The 19,607-nt window shown below is 41.7% G+C and overlaps 1 protein-coding gene across 11 annotated transcripts in view; it reads right to left on the bottom strand.

Moving 5' to 3' along the window:
* The window catches only part of TPK1 (thiamin pyrophosphokinase 1), a 217,401-nt gene that overhangs the window by 92,511 nt on the left and 105,283 nt on the right, over window positions 1-19,607 (bottom strand). For all 11 annotated transcript variants that reach the window (XR_014503866.1, XR_014503867.1, XM_083407135.1 and 8 more), the window contains one exon: window positions 16,273-16,345. Coding sequence is in view for 9 of the 11 variants with exons in the window: in XM_083407135.1 (XP_083263261.1) it covers window positions 16,273-16,345 (73 nt within the window). In the remaining 2 variants the exon portion in view is untranslated. The remainder of the gene's footprint in view (window positions 1-16,272; window positions 16,346-19,607) is intronic.

The raw sequence follows: 19,607 nt of genomic DNA, 5'->3' as shown, positions 1-19,607 counted from the left end.
GATTGCTGCAACCCCATAGTTGCCTTTGACTGGACTTAACTGTCCAGGGGTTCTTTACCTTTTTTTACATTGATAAGGGCTTCTAGCAACTTTAAGATAAAACAAACTCTTCACTTTTTAATGGAAGCATTTCAGGGCAGCCATAAACCAAAAATGGGCATAACGTGGCCAAAGCTGAGTTCCACCAAAGGGCTTAGAAAGGTTTAGCTTTTACCTGTTACAATTTCTAGCAAACGTCCCAATAAATTGAAGATATTAACATTTTATGTTTGCATACCCATCAATCACCATTCTATGACATTACAGAATATTCTGCTTGATACCAATTACATTCTGCTTCTATATTTTGATCTTCCTTAATCTTATTGTTGTAATAACAGAAGTGCAACAATAAAAGAAGATAAGAGTTTGACAGTATTTTGAAAGTGACAGCTAGCTATCGAAATTGCTAGCCAAATGCAATCTAATCAAATGGAAAATGATATATCCTATTTTAATGGACCTCCCGAGGAGCAATAATGATAATAATAATAGAAACTGAGCTTTTCTTTCAAACCACATACAAGATTTGGTTGGTAGATGAGAATGAAAAGGAAATAAAAAAAAAGAATTGTACATGAGTTATGTTCCCCAAAAGATCTGTGCACTTCTCCTAATAGAACCAACTCTGCTTTAAAGAGGGAGTCCATGGGTCATAGCTAGCCTCTAGTAGAATCACAGAATCAGAGTTGGAAGGGAACCCAAAGGTCATCTAGTCCAACTCCCCTGCAATGCAGGAATCCTGCCGACAGCCATCCCTTGGTGGGCTTGAACCACCAAACTTCTGGTTAACAGCGAGATGGACTGGCCCATTGCGCCACAGAGAGCACCCAGTAAACCCACCAAATTTTAATCAAATGTTTCCCCATTTTGGTAAAAGGTTTTCCTACAGTTTCCTTATAAAAAAGTTCTCAAAAGCAGTAGGAAATTGAACTATTCCATGTTTTAATGTCACATCTCTCTCAGAAGGCCTTGGCATACCTGACATCATCATCTTCATCATCATCTATTATTTATACCCCGCCCATCTGGCTCGGTTTCCCCAGCCACTCTGGGTGGCTTCCAACTGAATATTAAAAACACAATACACCATTAAATATTGAAAACTTCCCTAAACAGGGTTGTCGTCACATGTCTTCTAAGAGCCAGATAGTTGTTTATTTCCTTGAAATCTGCTGGGAGGGCGTTCCACAGGGCGGGTGCCACTACCGAGAAGGCCCCCTGCCTGGTTCCCTGTAACTTTGCCTCTCGCAGTGAGGGAACCGTCAGAAGGCCCTCGGCGCTGGACCTTAGTGTCTGGGCAGAACGATGGGGGTGGAGACAGTCTAATAACGGAGTCACCTTTATCCTAGACAGTGTCAACTTTATTATAGAAACTATAAGAAGTTCATTGGTTGTATTAAAAAGTACACCTCCCATTACCCAGGAGCATGGATAGGGAAACTAAGGCCCAGGGGCCAAATCCGGCCCAATCGCCTTCTCAATCCAGCCCGCACATGGTCCAGGATTCAGCGTGTTTTTACATGAGTAGAATGTGTCCTTTCATTTAAAATGCACCTCTGGGTTATTTGTGGGGCTTGCCTGGTGTTTTTACATGAGTAGAATGTGTGCTTTTATTAAAATGCATCTCTGGGTTATTTGTGGGGCAAAGGAATTCATTCCCCCCCCCCATATAGTCTGCCTCCCCCACAAGGCCTGAGGGACAATGGACCAGCCCCCTGCTGAAAAAGTTTGCTGACCCCTGGTCTAGATAGTAAAATGGACTGCAAAATATGGACATTTTTCATTCCTGCTTTAAAAGAAGAAAAATGGAAAAAATGACATTCACTGTTGAAACTCCTGTTATTTGTCCTTCTCTCGCTTCTTGAGAAAGGGTGCACAAGGTGGTCAGATTCATAATTCCCCCTTTTAGTGTGGGACTATTTTTGAAGCTATTTTTGAAACAGTTCAAGCCATAGCCAAACCAGGTTGTCCTGTCATTTATACTTCTATGGATGTTTTCTGGTTTCCCTTGGTTGAGTTCCAGGACACAAGGCATAACAATTGTTAGGGGGAAGTAAGGGACATCATCTGGCCATTTCTCTTTGTCCCCTTTCCTGGATGGAAACTTCGCCCCCCCCACCCTGCTGTGTTGTTTGTATATTAATTGCTGGTATTTTTTTAAAATGCAGGGTAGCATTCAAAAGGAGAATCCCCCCATCTGCTATTTTAAATCCATTTAATCACCTCAAGATTCCAAAATCTCATTCCAATACAAGTGCAGACTAGGCAAGGACTTTCATCAGGAAACTCACTGTTGGAATAGAATAGTATTGCTTGCACACTCTAGTGCTTGCAAAACTCTCATCTACACCGTACAAAGGATGTTAATTCTGTATGAATAAAGCATACAAGTTGGCTCCAGCCTTCGGGTTCAATAATTTGCCAGACACTGCTGCAACTGTGTGTTTCTGTGAATTCTGTTAAGAAGCTTTTATAATTAGAATAGGAACTGCCTACATTTCAGAAGGGTCTTTTGTCCCTATCACTCAATCCAACATTATTAAAAACTTTGCTAATTCCCACACACTTCAAAAGGAAACATGATTTAAAGCATCTAAAGCATCGTTCAAGTACCCACTTATTCCCATAAATTTGGAAATGATTTGAAGATCTTGTGCAGGGCTCATTTTAAAAATGGCAAGCTGATTGTGCACAAGAAGAAATACAACCCATAATACAAGAAGAATTAGTGAGATACCGTAAATAACATCTGTGCACTTACTGTATATCATCTTGGTGACAGAAGGTATTGCTACGCAGACTGATCAGCCGTTGCCGATGAAGCACAGCCAATTATTTTGATAGGTTCACATGACAAATTGCTGTTATTAGTCAACATTAGAGTGTTTCATGGAGTTCTGCTGGGCAGAAATTAACCTGAAATGGCACATTATTTTATATGCTAAAACATCCCTACAAAAATTAAATGGTGGGATGACGCAGATATTTATTTACAGCAAAGCCTATCCATTCAGTTTCTGAGTCATGTTTTTCTTCCTCACTGTCAACTTTCATTCCAAAATTTGACAATGAGGCTGCATTAGTCTTTCTATCTCTCTAATTACTTAAAAGTGAACGAAGTTTCAAGAATTAAGAACTACCTGACAATTTTCATGCTGTCCTTTGGAGAAGATATCACCCAGCCCCTTCAGCAAGTTGTACCTTGTTTTGACATCATATGTGGAACAGATGTGGCTTGGCTTATGACAACCATTGGTTTTTTAATCAAACCATTATAAATATTTATTCTTTATTTATCATTTGTATCATAGCATATATGGGGGGAAGCATCTGTTTCACTCTCACAAGAAGGTTAGACCAGCGGTTGCCAACCTTTATGAGTATGAGGACCCCGCTATAACCGCAGAAAAAATCATGGACACCCCCTCCCCTTGATAATTGTTGCAATTTTAGGTTCCATTAATTGAGAAGCCACTATGACAAAAAAACTATTATGAACTTGGTAACACTTTTAAACAAATTCGCAAATGTGCCAGAATCAAAGAAGGCAGCACAAATCCCAATGTACCTACCAATCAATAACCCAATGAATTAATTCCAAAAGATATTAAACAGAACTGTATTTATTCATAAATATAAATCTACTGAATTCCCCAATGCACCCACCAATCAACACAATTAATTAATTTAAAAGATATGAAATTTGAATCTATAATTATAAATTAATTCATTTCCCCAATATACCCAATGATCACAAACTCAGCTCAATCAATCAATCATATAGAAGTAAATACAAATTTATTTCAAAGTGAACTCCATTGAAGTAGTACCCAAAATAACTAATAGGAAAGCTCTAACTGCTACCAACCTAAGCACATAATCAGGACTATCAATTCTATACTAAACTCTGTAAATATCATACATAAACCTGCAACAAACACCAAAGCAAGCGGGCAAGACCTGTGACATGCCCTTCTGAAGAGTTTATGACGTCTTACTAAGAACTCCTTGTCTGTGATGCCTGGAAGTTAGACTTAGCTGCATTTAACAAGGGAGTTGTGTGTTTTACCAGCCTGCCTTGGGAAGCCTCCACAACGCAAAAGGCTGTGCTTCTGCACTGATCATTTTCTCCAATAGCCCAAAGAAACAAAAAGCCATGAAAGAACAGCACTCTGGATCCAGCTGAGACACAATTAATGTGATTCTGTTTTATTTACATTTATTATTTGCCTTCTTTTTTGTAAGCCAGTGGGCATGAGCAGCAGAGAGCCCTGAAAGGTCTGCGCCCCAAATAACCTAAACCAGGGAAAAGTCAGCAATTCCCTCACAAGAATCCCCAATAATGCCAAAACTAAGAAACCTGAATGCAGTCGGTAAAGAGGGCATAATACATACATTGTAAATAAATAAAAGCCACCTTGAGTCCTGTTATCTAGATTTATTTATATAAAGAAATATATAAAGAAATAAAAAGTTAAATGCATACATCACGTATTGTCATCATCTCTTGCAACAGGAGCACATCTGGATGACGCATACCTGTTCCCTTTAACCCTAAATTTCTACAATTCTGCACAGGCAGGGGAGATTCAGCCCTTGTTTGCACATTTCCCTAACAGCAGTTGTGGTCTGGGTGTACTTGCATTAGGTGGCCATCTGGTGATCTGAGCCAAGTATGCTCTGGATTTAATGAAGTGGTCCGTCTTCCTTCCTTTGACTCTGACACTCCTACACATTTCCCTCATTTACCACCCACTTTGTCTCCTTTGAATTCTGAGCTATTTGCTCATTTTAACTGTGCCTTTAATCTTCACTTTTTGCTAATCCCTGCTCCTCTTGCAAAGATGTTTCTTTTCTTTTCTTTTTAAAAGACTCACCCACAATTTCCTGGTTTGAATAACAAGTCCCTTTAATTTTCGTTTTTTTAAAATCAAAGACTGAAGCAGTAGAATTCTTCAAAATAATAGATCTAATACAACACAGCCTAGCTTATGTTACCATACTACTCCAATTTTAACAACCCCCCTAAATTATCTATGAGGTTGTCGTTTTTTGTTTGCAGCTGCAGCCATAGCTGGAGACAGCACAGTAAGGCATCAGCAATCAGCAACAAAGGAGTCACTAAAAAAATTACCCTGTGTATGCCAAAATGCAGTGAATGGGAGCTGTGCGAGAGCAATACTGCCCTGAGGTGTCCTGGTTCATTTCAACCGGAAAACACACTCTGGATGTACTTGCACCAGCCCTTTTGGTCAGTTTTCATGACATTAATTTTCTGCATTGTCCTCATTGTCTCCATTTTTTCTGTATTGCTTTTTGCACATCTGCAGCACCTCTGTGTGCAAAGATCCATATACAGACTTGTGTTGTCTTGGACTGGCACTCCAGCCTCAAGTGCCAAGTCTGAAGGAGAATGTTCTTTATATAACCTGCCCCACCATCCATAAAAACTCACTGACGAGGATTGGTCATGATGAAAATCAAAATGTAAGAAAATGTTAAGGAGAACAGATTCCTACGAGAGGTGGTGGGCTCTCCTTCCTTGCAGGTTTTTAAGCAGATGTTGGATGGCCACCTACCATGTTTGGGATTTCTGCATCACAGGGAGTTGGACTAGAGAACCCTTGGGGACCTTTTATCTCTACAAGTCTACGATTCTACGAAATACGTAAAATATTAAATATACCGTATTTTTCGCCCTATAGGACGCACTTTTCCCCCTCCAAAAATGAAGGGGAAATGTGTGTGCTTCCTATGGGGCGAATGCAGGCTTCAGGAAGCTATCCGCAAGCCTCAGCAGCGTGCCCCGGGCTTCGGGCAGATATCCGCAAGCCTGGGGAGACCGGCGGGATTTCCCGCCGGGCTCCCTAGGCTTGCGAATAGCAGCCTGTTCTGGGGGCTGGGGTCGGGGGAAGTTCGGGCTTCCCTTGCCCCAGCCCCGCGCCCGGGGGGGGGAGGAATATTTTTTTCCCTCTTTATCCCCCCCTCAAAAAAAACCTTAGGTGCGCCCTATAGGGCGAAAAATACGGTACATCTAAACACTTTGTGGTTTTTAACTACAATCAAGTGGCATATACATTTTACAGAAACAAACAAACAAACAAACAAACAAACCTTTGCATCTTAAAGCATGAAGGCATATCTCCTGGGAAGGAAGGTCAAACTGTCTCACAAGCAAACAGATGTTCAGACATGAAAATGATGTGCACAACTTAAATATTTCCAATAGACAGGTACATTAAAATAAAATAAAGAGCAACCCCATATACAGTGGAAGCTCGGTTGTCGAACGTAGGGTTGCCATGACATGGCTGGGATTCAGACGTCCAGGCGGAAAACAGCTTAAATGGCCAGGAAAATCCGGATTGTGTTTGGATCTTCACTTTTTAAAATATGGCAACCCTACTAACAATCCACCAGATAAATACTGCAAATACTTCTTGAGTAAAAAACCAAACCACAAATAACTTTAGAACCTCATCAGCTCATGGGCTTGTTTTTTTTAAAAAAGTGTTCTCAATTTTTCTAGGGCTGCCTATAAACACCACAATGAAATGTTCACACCCTATTTTGGGGATTGCTTTTGGAAGAGGCTTCTGCTGTTGCTGTTGTTGCAGGTATCTTTTCCTTTGCAGCCTCTTCACTAATATTATTATTTCAAAACGAATCATATCTGCACTGCATATTGTAGCTATTAACTGTTACAGTAATGAAACTAGTAATATCTGTTAACATTAGTGGAGCCAAGGAGGCAAATTAACTATGAACCCCATAATTTGGAATCTCCTCCAAGCCTGTGCCAAAGTTTTGCAGTTGTTTTGTAGTATTTTGCAGCAAAAACTTCGTGTTTTGCAGCACCCCACCAACTGAGCAACTGCTATCACCCCAATTCACACTGTCTGATTCACTCAACAACAGTGCCAAAGTGTGTCAACTGTTTTCCAGTGTTTTCCAGCAAAAAATCTACGTCTTGAAGCACCCCACCAACTGAGCAATTGCCACTCACATTCTTGGCAATACCCCACCCCCATTTTTCTTAACATAATTCAAATCCTACAGGCGACCTTCCATGAAGAGCTTTCTGGATCCCTGGTTCCACACTGCCACCAAGACATATCCTGGAGACCTTCAGGAAATATATTGAATTCCTCTTACCTCTGTAAAGATGACAATATTTAAATTCTGCTGCCTTTAAAATCTGAATAACTCCTCAAAGGAAACCAAACAACTATTAAATTGCTAACTTTCCAAAGACTCACGTTTACTACACATTACAATTCATAAATGGTGTTTTAATATTAAAGCTGTTAAAATGTGGAATCTGCAGACACATTCCCCAGACTGTTCTCTTTCCATTCACTTATCACACATTATGCTTCTGAAGTTACGGAGCATCTGCTCAGTTGACGGGGTGCTGCAAAATGTGGGGTTTTATTGCAAAACGCTACAAAACTGTTGCCACACTTTGGCACTGTTTTGCGGTGAATTGGTCAACACTGGGTTTTGGGGTGATAGCTATGACCCTAGCTTTGAGTAGCAATTGCTCAGTTTATTGGGTGCTTCAAAACACAGGATTTTTTCGCAAAAAGCTGCAAAACTGTTGCCAGATTTTGGCACTGTTTTGGAGGGGATCCCAGAATTTGGGGTTTGCGGACTAACACGAGGATAAATTCTACAGTCAGACAGACTCCTTCCAGGAGCAACTTTACTAGATTTAGACTACAGTGGGAATGTAGTTTTTGTGAAAGTATGGTTTTGGGGGGGGGGGTCCATGTGCAAATGCAAAATTGTGCAAAGTCAGGAACCCCCAGAAATGCCCCCCCCCCAAGGTGGAGGGCTGCTTACCAGGGTCTTGGAAAGAGGCACGAGAGCTCTGGGCTGCTGCTAGAGGAGCCCTTGTGTCACCTTCCCAAAGCCCAGTTAAGCAAGGAAAATCAGGTGGGTGCAAGGGTGTGATAAATAAACAGAGAGCATGGATCAGTGGGTTTCCCCAGCTCCCCCTTTATTTATTTATTGCCCTCCACATGCACACACTCAAAGCTGTGATCATGTAAGCAAAAGTTACAGGTTTACTGTACTAGCATTATAGAAAAGCAAAGAATTTTCTTCTAAAGCAGCAGCCTGTATAGAGATGTAACAATGGAATCCTATGCACATTGACTCAGAAGTAATACCTATTGAGTTTAATGAAATTTACACCCAGAAAAATGTGTACAGGACAGCAACCTCAAACCACTGTATCTGCCTTTGCGCTTACAAAGTTCCACTGAGTTCAATGGGGAAAGACTGCCATCAGTGGAAAAACTATAAGTTACCTTGTTTGCGGAATGAAAGGTCCAACTGACAACAGGTTTATTTCATATCTTAATGAAGCTGAATCCATGCTTGGAATGATAAAATGGAGACAGGAGGCATCTACTGACATGCTACAATTCCCAGTAGCAACTAAATGGTAGCTTAATGAAAGGTGATTTTTCACAAGCTCAAAGGTAAATCTAGAACTGTAGAGTAAGGTCTACTGGAACAATCAGCATTATTTCTGAAAATGCCATTGGGTTTAACTCTTCTATGTATTTTTATGCTGAAAACAATGCCTTTTCTATGTACATGTATGCTTAGAAATAATATATTATACAGGCCATGTGACGTTTGTTCAACATTTCTTGCTGATGTGATGAATTTAGGACTTTTGTGATTGGAAATTTGTCTTTTTCCTCTAATTAGTAGGCTTAGTTCTCACAACCATGAAGTAAAAGGTAAATTTGTTTGGTGACAGCATATCTCTTTGCAGGAAAAAGAGTTCGGGTTACATGACTGGATGCTGCTCCATAAAAAAATCAAGGAGAATTCTGAGAACCCTTCGCTGTGACATCCGTTCTTCCATGTGCACACACACACACACACACACACACACTAACTTTTAATATGGAGAAGCATTCAGTCATGTAATCACCTGCTGTTTCTAGTTGTATAATCAAGGAAAAGTTTTACAACTGTTTACTATTGCAACTTACCTCCTGTTTGTGCAGATCAGGCACAGCCTGAGGCAAAAGAGGCCAAAAGGATTAACTATATACACTGGGCAAATCTAAGCATTTACTCCCACTGTGTTCAACAGGCCTTACTCATAGGTAAGCATACACAGGATTGCAGCTTCAACCAAGTTTCTTTTGCACAGAGAGCTTTCATGCTGCATGTCTTCTTTTAAAAATACATTTTCCCCTGTCAGTTTGAGATACAGGATGTACAGAAAAAGTTGAAATGCATTACAATGAAAGCAAATTAGATACATGAAGTGCTTTAACCAGTGACAGCCTAATCTGAAAAGGGAAACTGAATGGAATTAGTTCATGATTAGCCTCTTCAAATACAAAGACAGCCATGCAAGGTGCTCAAGACCTGGGATGCAAATTGGTTTGTTCCGTGGAGTTGAGTGAAAACTAGTTAAATTTCAGGCAGCCAGTGTTGGTCCCAAAGAGCAGAATATTTCAGAACTCATACTCAAAAAAGCACTAAATGAGTGATTTTTGGCTATGTGCTACTAATTACAACAGTGTTCATGAAGAAGTGTGCATGCACACGAAAGCTGATACCAAGAACAAACTTAAGTTGGTCTCTATATATTTCAACAGTGTTCAGTTTGTGTTGATGAATGTGTAAGTATACAATTTACATCAGCTTGCTACAGAAATATTATCTGAACACCTTGCAAGACCCAAACCAGTTTTTGATGATCAGGGAAACTGTATTTTCTCATTTAGGAACAGGCAAGGAGAGTTCTGTCACACACAGGTCTTGCTTGCAAGCTTCTCACAGGCATCTGACGGGATGCTGTGAAAACAGGATGCTGCTAGATGGGCTCTTTGGTCTGATCCAGCCAGGCAGTGGAATAGCTAGGGCTTTTGCCACCCGGGACGGTCACTGATTTTGCTGCAAATACTGTATGCACCGTATTTTTCGCTCTATAGGATGCACTTTCCCCCCTCCAAAAATGAAGGGGAAATGTGTGTGCGTCTTATGGAGCGAATGCAGGCTTTCACTGAAGCCTGGAGAGCGAGAAGGGTCAGTGCGCACCGACCCCTCTCACTCTTCAGGCTTCAGGAAGCTATCCGCAAGCCTGGGGAGCTCGGCGGGAGTGCCCGCCATGCTCCGAAGGCTTGCGGATAGCAGCCTGCAGCCCGGGGAGTGCTGCGCAGCGTGCCCCGGGCCTCGGGCAGATATCTGCAAGCCTTGGGAGCCGGGCGGGAGTTCCCGCCAGGCTCCCAAGGCTTGCGGATAGCAGCCTCCAAACCCAACCTGCTTTGGAGGCTGGCGGTGGGGAAAGCAGCGCTTCTCCCCACCGCCAGCCCCACAAGCTCGGGGGACAGCGGGGAGGCGGGGCGCCACCTTCCCGCTGTTCCTCGACCTGGTCCTTGGGGCTGTCAGTGGGGCAATAAGTGCTGCCCCCTTCCCGCCAGCCCCAAAGAGCAGGTCGAAAGGAACCCAAAGCCTCCAGAGCCCAGCGAGAACTGCATTCCTCTGCGTCCACCCAGTCTGTGACATGCTGTGAGCTTAGCCCCCATCCTGTGGAGTGCTTCTGTCATGCAGGAGAAACTCTTATACAGTTACGTTTACTTCAGGTCGTGCGTTTTCAGGTTGCGTCCCGCGGCGACCTAGAAGTACCGGAAAGGGTTACTTCCGGATTTTGCCGCTCACACATGCACAGACACGCAAAAGGACATCATGCGTATGCGCAGACGCAGTGAATCACGACCTGTGTGTGCGCAGACGCGGGTTGCATTCTTTTCAGGTTGCGAATGGGCCTCCGGAACGGATCCCGTTTGCAACTAGAGGTACCACTGTGTAACCATTTATGCAAGCATCTGCTTTTAGCCCATTTGTAGCAACAGGAGGAGCTAACATTACAAAATGTGAATGCTACACTTTTAAAAATCCTCTCATCCAGTTTTCTTATTCTACTTCTTTGAATTCAGTTGGAACAGCTGCACTGGAAGATTTTTGTATGTAAAATGAAGTTACCTTTAGTTCCAACTGCAGAAACAAATGTCTGCTTCTTTTCTTTCTTTTTTGGATAGTTAGATAACTATATAAAATGGGGGAAAGTATTTAAATTACATTCTTGTGCACTGGAAGATTATAATATTTGATGGACAGGGAACTATATTGTTATTTATTCTACTGAATTCTATTTTTGTCTTCCTCCATGATGGAGAATTGCTTTAGGGGCCAAAGTGTAAATGAGAAATATTGCAAGCTGAGAAATTTAATACACACATGCGAATAGATCTCAACATTGATACACTATCTAATAATATGTGAATTTGCTCCGAAGTGAATGAAATACCAATTCTTCATCAATACACTACAAAACATATTCATTAGCAATAGCTAGATATCTAAAAAGAAAATGAAGGAACTAAAATAGGAATATACAAAACATTATGTCCACAACAACAAAAAAGGTTTTATTGTAGGGGAGGGGGGAAGAAGAAAGGTCTGGACAAAAATAATTTGTAAAAATGGTAAGCTTCAGTATATTATATTATGTGTTAAACTGTGGAATCAAATTCAAAATCCTGGCCAGGAATTATTCTGGGCACAAGCTATTTTGGGTGCTCCTCCGACCCAGAAGTGCAGCCCCGGTAAGAGCAGGTGGCGGCAGGGGGTGTTGCCGCTTGCTGGATAAACGAGTCCCTCAGACCTTATCCGGCCCACGGGCCTTAGTTTGGGGACCCTTGTTCTAGCCTATTATAGCTACCTATTATAGCTACTTGTTTCTGGTCTCCTCATGTGTAAAGCAGCAGTGGGATGAGGGACTGTGAGAGATAAAGCTATAGTCCACTTTTGAGAGTTGAGAGCCTGGTGGGTACTGACTGAGAGCTGGCTGTGCCTTGTCAGTCAGGCAGATAGTTTGACACCTTTTGGAAGTTGGGGAGATATCTATAGCACTGATAATTACTTCTTGATTTCACCATGTCTTTGCCAGACAGCACTTATCAGTCCTTTGTGTGCTAAAGGGAAGGTGTGACTTCTCCCCTAAGGCTGAATGGCAAACAAGTAATTAGAGGGTTTTGCTGCAGCATCATTTGCTGAGATCCATACATTCTCACTTTTTTGGCTTTAAAATCAGCAACTTTAAATGCTACATATAGTATTTCAACTTTTTATAAACATTTTGTTTCTGATGTAAAAAAGGATGAAAATTTTGAAAGTTAAGTAATTACATCATTTTTTAAAAAATAAAAAACTCACTTTATCTATTTCTTAACCTGATGAAAATAATTTATTGCATTTTGCTAAGTGTAGATATATTCATGGTGGGGTGTTACTTCTGGGTACTAGGAAATAATGGTCATTTTAAAAAAAACCTAGCTAGAATCTGTGAAGCCCTGTCTTAATATGGTATTGATAGAAGTGCCTGGCATGCTCTGGTCCATGGGGTCGTGAAGAGTCGGACATGACTAAATGACTAAACAACAACAACAGGAAATTTTAAAAGAAAATGTTATAGGTGATATTTCCCTGTAAATTATAGCAAATTTGATTTATTAAATTGAAGGCAACCACATACTTTCTTCAATATGTGAAAAGGCATGTTTCTGTTCCAGAAAAAACTCCATACTTCCACTGTACATTCCATTGAAAGTCACTCAACAGTAATTAATATCCCATAAAACTTCATAGTTGAGCAGCTTTACACTCTCAGTCTGTTTCTTCACATAATAACCAGAAAAGATAAGCAGAAATCAAGAAAAATAAAGTGTACACCATTTGCCCTCTACACCATTTGCCAAATGATTGATACTCTGTCAAAGGACTAATAGTAGCTGCTATATAATCTTCATGTAAACTTGCTGACATTTGAATAAAAAGCAAGTTGACATAAAGATTCACTGAAAGCCTATTTCTACCAAGTATCTTTGGGGGCCTTCAAAAGAGAAAGATTAATGACAGAGCTATCTGTAGTGTTAATGTATTTATTAATGACACAGCAGGTTTGATACTTCTGGTGCCTATTCCCTCCAGACTGTAAACACAGTGAAAGTTTCTTTGGAATATTACATTTTCCAGCAAGTTATCATGTTTTTATAAGTGAATTTACTTGGATTACACTGCAGTGACCTGTGACACCTGTGCCATGTTTGTCATTCTGCCGGAAAACATGCAGCAGTACACTTGTAGCAAGTGCAAACTGGTTGTCTTGCTGGAAGAGAAGGTACAGAACCTGAGGCCCGCCTAGCCATACTTCGAGCTATAGGACAACATGCAGTTTCTCAACAGAGCTGAGTGGACTGTGATGGAACAGCAACACAGGTTGGGTGCCCCTAGGGAGCAGGAAGATCACCCAGTGCAAGAGATGAAACGCCTGGAGGAATGTGACACACAGAAGTGGGACAGTCACAAACCGCACTTTGTCTTTAGAGTTGCAAAATTGCTTCCATGCTCTCACCTTGGACACAGATTCTGGTGTCCAGAAAAGCTAGGCAGCAGTTACAACCTCAAAATACACCAAGGTGAAAGGTACAGTGTGCAGAATTCCTGCCATGCCCCAGAGGTGAAAGAGACAGGAGGAGATGGACTTGGAGGAGTCTTTTTCCATTCTTGACCTAAGTCCTTCAGATCCCAGGCTACTGATGGTAGATGAGGATGTTGATAACCCACTTGCTACTTTCCATGGAGACATCAGAGAAATGGAATTGCAGTCTAGAGAAGGCAAGCTGAGAGGGAGGAGTAGGAAGTACACAAACCATAAGCTTCCACCCTTTGTAACCTATTCTAATAATATTCAGATAAGCTCCAACAGACAGAAGGGGAAAACTCAAGAACAGCAGTAGCAGACCTTAGAACACTCCAAGCAGGCTTTGGAAGTGTACAGAACGATTCCTGCCACTCCACAGAGGAGGAAGAGATGCGTGGGGGACAGAGGCAGTAGTGTGAGGAGGAAACAGGATGTCCTGGGAGGTGTGCTATCTTCCAGGTGCAAAGATTCATGATGTGAGTGAGAAGTTCCCAAGTCTTAAAAAGCCCACTGATCACTACCCCTTCCTTCTGACTCATGTCGGTACAAATAATACCAGGCTTCAAGGGATTATGAGACTCTGGGCAGGGAGCTGAAGAGACTTGGGGCACAGGTAGTCTTTTCATCACTCCTTCCTGTTGAAAGTCGTGGTCCAGGAAGAGAGAGGAAAATACTGGAGGTAAACCACTGGCTGTGCAGGTGGTGTTTTCAGGAAGGGTTTGGCTTCTTGAATCAAGGTCTCCGCTTCAAGAGAGCTTTAAACTTCAGGGGGAGGGACAGAGGAACTCATGGTACTGGGGATAATAGCTTCATTGATGCACAGGAAACTGAGGTGGTGCTCCTGAAACCTGCTTTAGGGCAAGATATCACAAGAAGAAGGCAGCTGGAGGGAGTGACTCATGGTTTCAGTTGTTTCTACACAAATGCACAAAGTATGGGAAACAAGCAAGATGAATTGGAGCTTTTAGTACAGGTAGGCATTACTGAAACCTGGTAGGATAAGACTCATGAGTGGAATGTAGGAATTGAGGGGTATAACCTGTTCAAAAGGAATAGACCAAACAGGAAGAGAGGAGGAACAGCATTATATGTAAATAATGTCTACACTTGTGAAGAAATCCATGACCTGGAGCATGGAAAGCAGATTGAGGGAATATGGGTAAAAATTGTAGGAGAAAGAAACAACAGTGACCCTACTGTGGATGTCTGCTATAAACTGCCTGAAGACTGGATTATGACTTCAAAAAGCAGATTACCAAACATTCAAAAAGGAGAGATACAGTAGTCATGGGAGACTTCAATGTCCCAATATCTCAGCAGTTCTCAACCTGTGGATCCCCAGATGTTGTTGGACTACAACTCCCATCATCCCTGAGCTCTGGCCTTGCTAGCTAGGGGTGATGGGAGTTGTAGTTCAACAACATCTGGGAACCTACAGGCTGAGAAAGGCTGCAATATCTGTTGGAACTCCAACTCTGCCAAGAGTCTGGTTTGTTTCCGGGGGGAGCGGGCGACTGCAGAGGCTCCTGTTTTGACCCATAGAGCCCGAAATCCAGAACCCCCAGGTCAGGTAAGTGTGGGGTGGGGTGGGGTGGCAATGGGAAGGGCTGGGCAAGGGGACCTGCTTGTTTGCCTGGGGCTCCGATGTGCCACCCCCAAGGTAAATGCCACCGGGGGCGCCCCCCTGCCCCCGGCTACGCTACTGGGTTGGATGGCCATCTGCCATGGATGCTTCAGCAGAGTTTCCTACGTTGAGGGGGTTGCAGTAGAAGGATGACCCCGGGGTCCCTTCCAGATCTGTTTTTCTGCTTCAACAATATTTCATCATGTTCTTACCATTTTATGTAATTGTATTTTGTATATATTATAAATTTCTAAACAAACATGTTCTATTTACAAACAAAACATTTAAATAGCTGCCTTTCTACCGGTAGGACGGGGTGGGGGCACAGGAAGGAAACAAGGTGGGAAGGGGGCCACGGTCGCAAAAGGTTGGGAAACGCTGCTTCAAGGGATGCTGGTCTGTCATCTGCAGTATGCTCACTGAGGAACGCTTGACCAGCGACAGGACTAGCTCAAGACATTTTGCTGCCTGAGGCGAAGGACAAGATGGTGCCCTCCCCTGGGGCACATACAGAAGCCAACAGGACTAGTTGAATCTTATTCCAATACTGGTGAAAAGGACAGGCTCACATAGGGGCCACATGACACTCATAGCTCTGGTCACTCCCAACACCTCAGCATCCTTCACTTGAGGCAGATGCCTAACTTTGCCTCATCGTAGGGCCGGCCCTGACTAGGGATGCTTCAGGAATTTGATACTGTGAATTCTAACACAAACTGGTCTGCTCTGAGCTTCTTACTTCCCAAACATTCCAACACAGTTCTTGGATCAAAAAAAGGCCTATCAATATATGTTTTGAAGCATGTGTTTTGAGAGAAAATACATATTTAAGATGTGATTTTTGTAAGGTTTTTTTTAAGTTCACAGATTAAGGAAAAGGATAGAATGGTGTTATGGATCACAAGAAAGTGATATATATCAGAAATACACTGATTTGCTTCTGCTTGAGACCCAGTAACCCAGGGTTCCTTATTTAGAACAGTTTGCTATAGGGAGAAGCATTTCCCAAGCGTGCCAGGCGATAGAGCAGCAAAATGAGTGTTAAAGATGATTTCTAGGAAATTTTAATTTTTTTAAAAAAACTTACCTTAACTGTATAATACTCCTTTACTTCAGGCATAATAGAATCAAAGTCCCCACTGATGTAATCAGGCAAAAAGCTGAAAAAGAAGTAATACTTAGTTAGATATTTTTTATTAACCTTCTCACACTTTATTTCTTGAATTTAAAAAAGAGAGTGTCGGGGGGGGGGAGGGATGCAAGACTGAAACAGTGGTGTCCTTTTCCAAAGTTAACATCAATAAAATGGATTGAAATTTCCAATCTTCCCTTCTAAGAAACTAATGTCTTGGACTACAATAATTTGTGGTTACTGGACTGAGATCAGCCCGACTGATGCACAGATATGTAACATTTATCCTTGAAGATACTAAATGAGTGAAAATTATAGCACGTATCACAATTCATTTCACAACTTTGGTACTTCTTCTGCTACAAAGTCACTCAGAATCTTATTAATGGGCTGATTTTCCGTCTCTTTTATAATTCATAGCATCTAGGCATGTTTGTGTATTCATCAGCAATGGTTAGGGAAAGAAAGAATCCATCCAGTTAGAGGAGACAGCTCTCCTATAATTCTACCATGGATGAGCAGCATAGTCTGCAGAGATTATTCTCCATGCTGGGTTTCCAGGGTTGCAAGAAACTACGGTAGATAAGAGTTCCCCCACATATGTATAGCACAGGAAGCATCACTGATTACATGAATATGAAAATCTAGAGTAGTATATTCCTATTTTCTCCCACCCCACACTGTGTACTTGCAGAAAGGTAGTTTTTCAACACGTTTTGGAAAATGTTATTTTGTTGCCATGGAACATTTGGAATTGAAGTTGAATGTGTATTCTGGTGAATGTTAACCTGCAGTGACTTACATTTCTGCTCACAGAAAGGCTTACAGCTACCTAGAGATTGAAAGGCAGCAGTTATCCTGGAGACTGAAATGTAATGTATGAGCCCTTAATGCACTGCTGCCAAGTCCAGAAGCTGTGCCATGCTCAGCAAACAAAGCATGGATCTGCACACCCAACCACAATCTCAGATTCTTGTAACACCAGACCAGGGGCATTAAATCTGAACCTCACAATATTTTAATTCATTTTCACTTTTAATTGCTATTCTATATTGCTATTCACAAGGTGGTTTGCAAGCTGAAGGAATAACAAAATACACAACAAATATCACACATCTTAGAACAATCCAATCCAATCAAAAAAGTCATAATAAAAATATGACTTTAAAATAAACATCTTATACCAAATAAAGTAATAGTCAATAATTGATTAGAATATAATAGGACATAATAAAATTACCTCTCAGAATATCAAGTGAACTGAAATCCACTCTCAGCAATTACAATATTTACCAAACCAAACTATAATCAATAAGAATAACAGCAAGTCACAATACATAAAATTAGGGCTGCCATATGTCCAGAATTTCCCAGACATAGCTGGGATTCGGCCTTCGGAAACAGTGTCTGGGTGGAAATCTCTGGAATGTCAGGGGAAATGTTGGGAGTGTAGATTTCGGCGAATTTTTTTTTTTAAGTGTCTCCAAACCAGTGGCTGTTCATCAGTGCCAGGTGCGGAGCACACTTGTCCAGCCCTCGCCACTGACGCTGCCAGGTGGGGGCTCACAGGTAGAGTGGGGCAGACGGTGCTCTTCACCCTCCCCCCTCCCCAGCCCCTGCTACCAACAGGTGAGCACTGGTGCGCTGAGCAGAGGAGTGGAGGGTGAAGAGACCCTCTGCACTCCCCAGCCCATGTGCCCTCCCACCCTACGCCAGTGCTCCAAACTACCTTAATCTTTCCCCCTCCTTTTCGGAAATATAAAATGGGAAGAAGTGTGGAACCTCCTGCTTTAAATCAGGCAAGTCTTATTCTTCACTTCTTCAGAAGAGGGACTGCAAAGCCAGCCTGACTTGCTCGTTCCTCTGGAGAACTTTCCATGCAGAAGACACAGACCTTTGGCTGGGCTAGAATTATAAACTGGGAATATATGTTTCAATGCACAGTAGCTGACCAGGGATAGGGATCCTATGGCCCTCTCTGGGTGTTAAGACTACAACATAAGCATTGTAGCTTGTTCTTTTTAGCATTTTGTTGGCTTTTCCAGGCAACAAACACCATAATTTCAGGACAGGAAACTGGCAGAAATATTCTATGGCAAGACAGAACTTCCTAGCATAATGTGCCCTTTTATTATTAAGTTCTGAAACTCCAAAAAAACAGGATTTCAACATTGGTGTTAATGCTAAAATAAGGTTTAAGATTAAGATCATAAAAATGCCCCATGTAGTAAGGAAATGCAAAAGTGAGCAATTCAGTAATTGCTCAGGGCTTTTTTTTTGGCACCTTAATTGTCCCAATTATGCCTCGATTCTTCACTTAATGGCGCATATTTTCCATTAAGCTTTTCTTAGCATTGAATGTGATTCCAGATCTGACTGGAACATTGAAAAAGTAACAGACAGGGTACTGTGGGGCTCCTATCATAGCTTTCAAAAGCAAGCATCATAAGCATCTACAGTTCCCTTAAAAATCCTGAATAGCCCTATGCAACTGCTGATCATCCATGAGCCAACAGTTATCAAGGTTTATTTATGTTTCATTCTGTTGAAAGGGAATAATTTGTGTGCTCCCTTCCTAGCTACACGGTCTTTTATATATTAGTCATTCAAATAATATGCTATGTGTTTGAGCACTTTATTTGGTTTTCGTTTTCTTAATGACTCTCTGGACAAGAACTATTCAGAAGAAGGAAAGGTTGAGTTACTATATGTTTTATTATGAACTATTTTAACTTTAAGCGCATCCCCTCCACATAACTATAACATATACCTATTACGCCAGTCCATCACCAATGCCAGTCTCTAGAGTCAGTGACAGCCACTCAAACCTCAGGCAACGCCTCTGAAAGGGTATGAAAAGTTCCAGTGTGGCTTTTTGGAGAGTGCAGGAGGCTATGGCTGGAAGGCTGAAAATAATCTGCACATCTGCAGTTAATGGTGTGCGGATCTGTGGAACCTGGCCTTTGAGATGTCAGGAGTGGAGTGAAACCTTACAGGTATTATGTTACTCTGCTTCTACTTCTTTCTTGATGCCAGTAATAAGTACCCCTAAAAGTTAACAAAGCATCATGTTTGGGACTCATAAAGCCTCTAAGCAAACAAAATCCTTCTTCAAGACCTGTGGGCATTTTATTCTGTTTTAAACCTTCAATGCCGTATCTCCTGAATATATGTCATCTTTGGAGTAAACAACACAATAACTGTGCTGCTGGGGTATTTAATTTACTTTAATCACCTCACTTGGTATTCTATATCAGCTTATAAATTTTATGTATGCTGGCATGGCTTGT

Source organism: Podarcis tiliguerta, assembly GCF_965153285.1.
Source record: "Podarcis tiliguerta genome assembly, chromosome: 12".
Taxonomy (NCBI): domain Eukaryota; kingdom Metazoa; phylum Chordata; class Lepidosauria; order Squamata; family Lacertidae; genus Podarcis; species Podarcis tiliguerta.
Note: the sequence above shows the minus strand (reverse complement) of the source record. Positions and strands in the feature narration are given on the sequence as shown.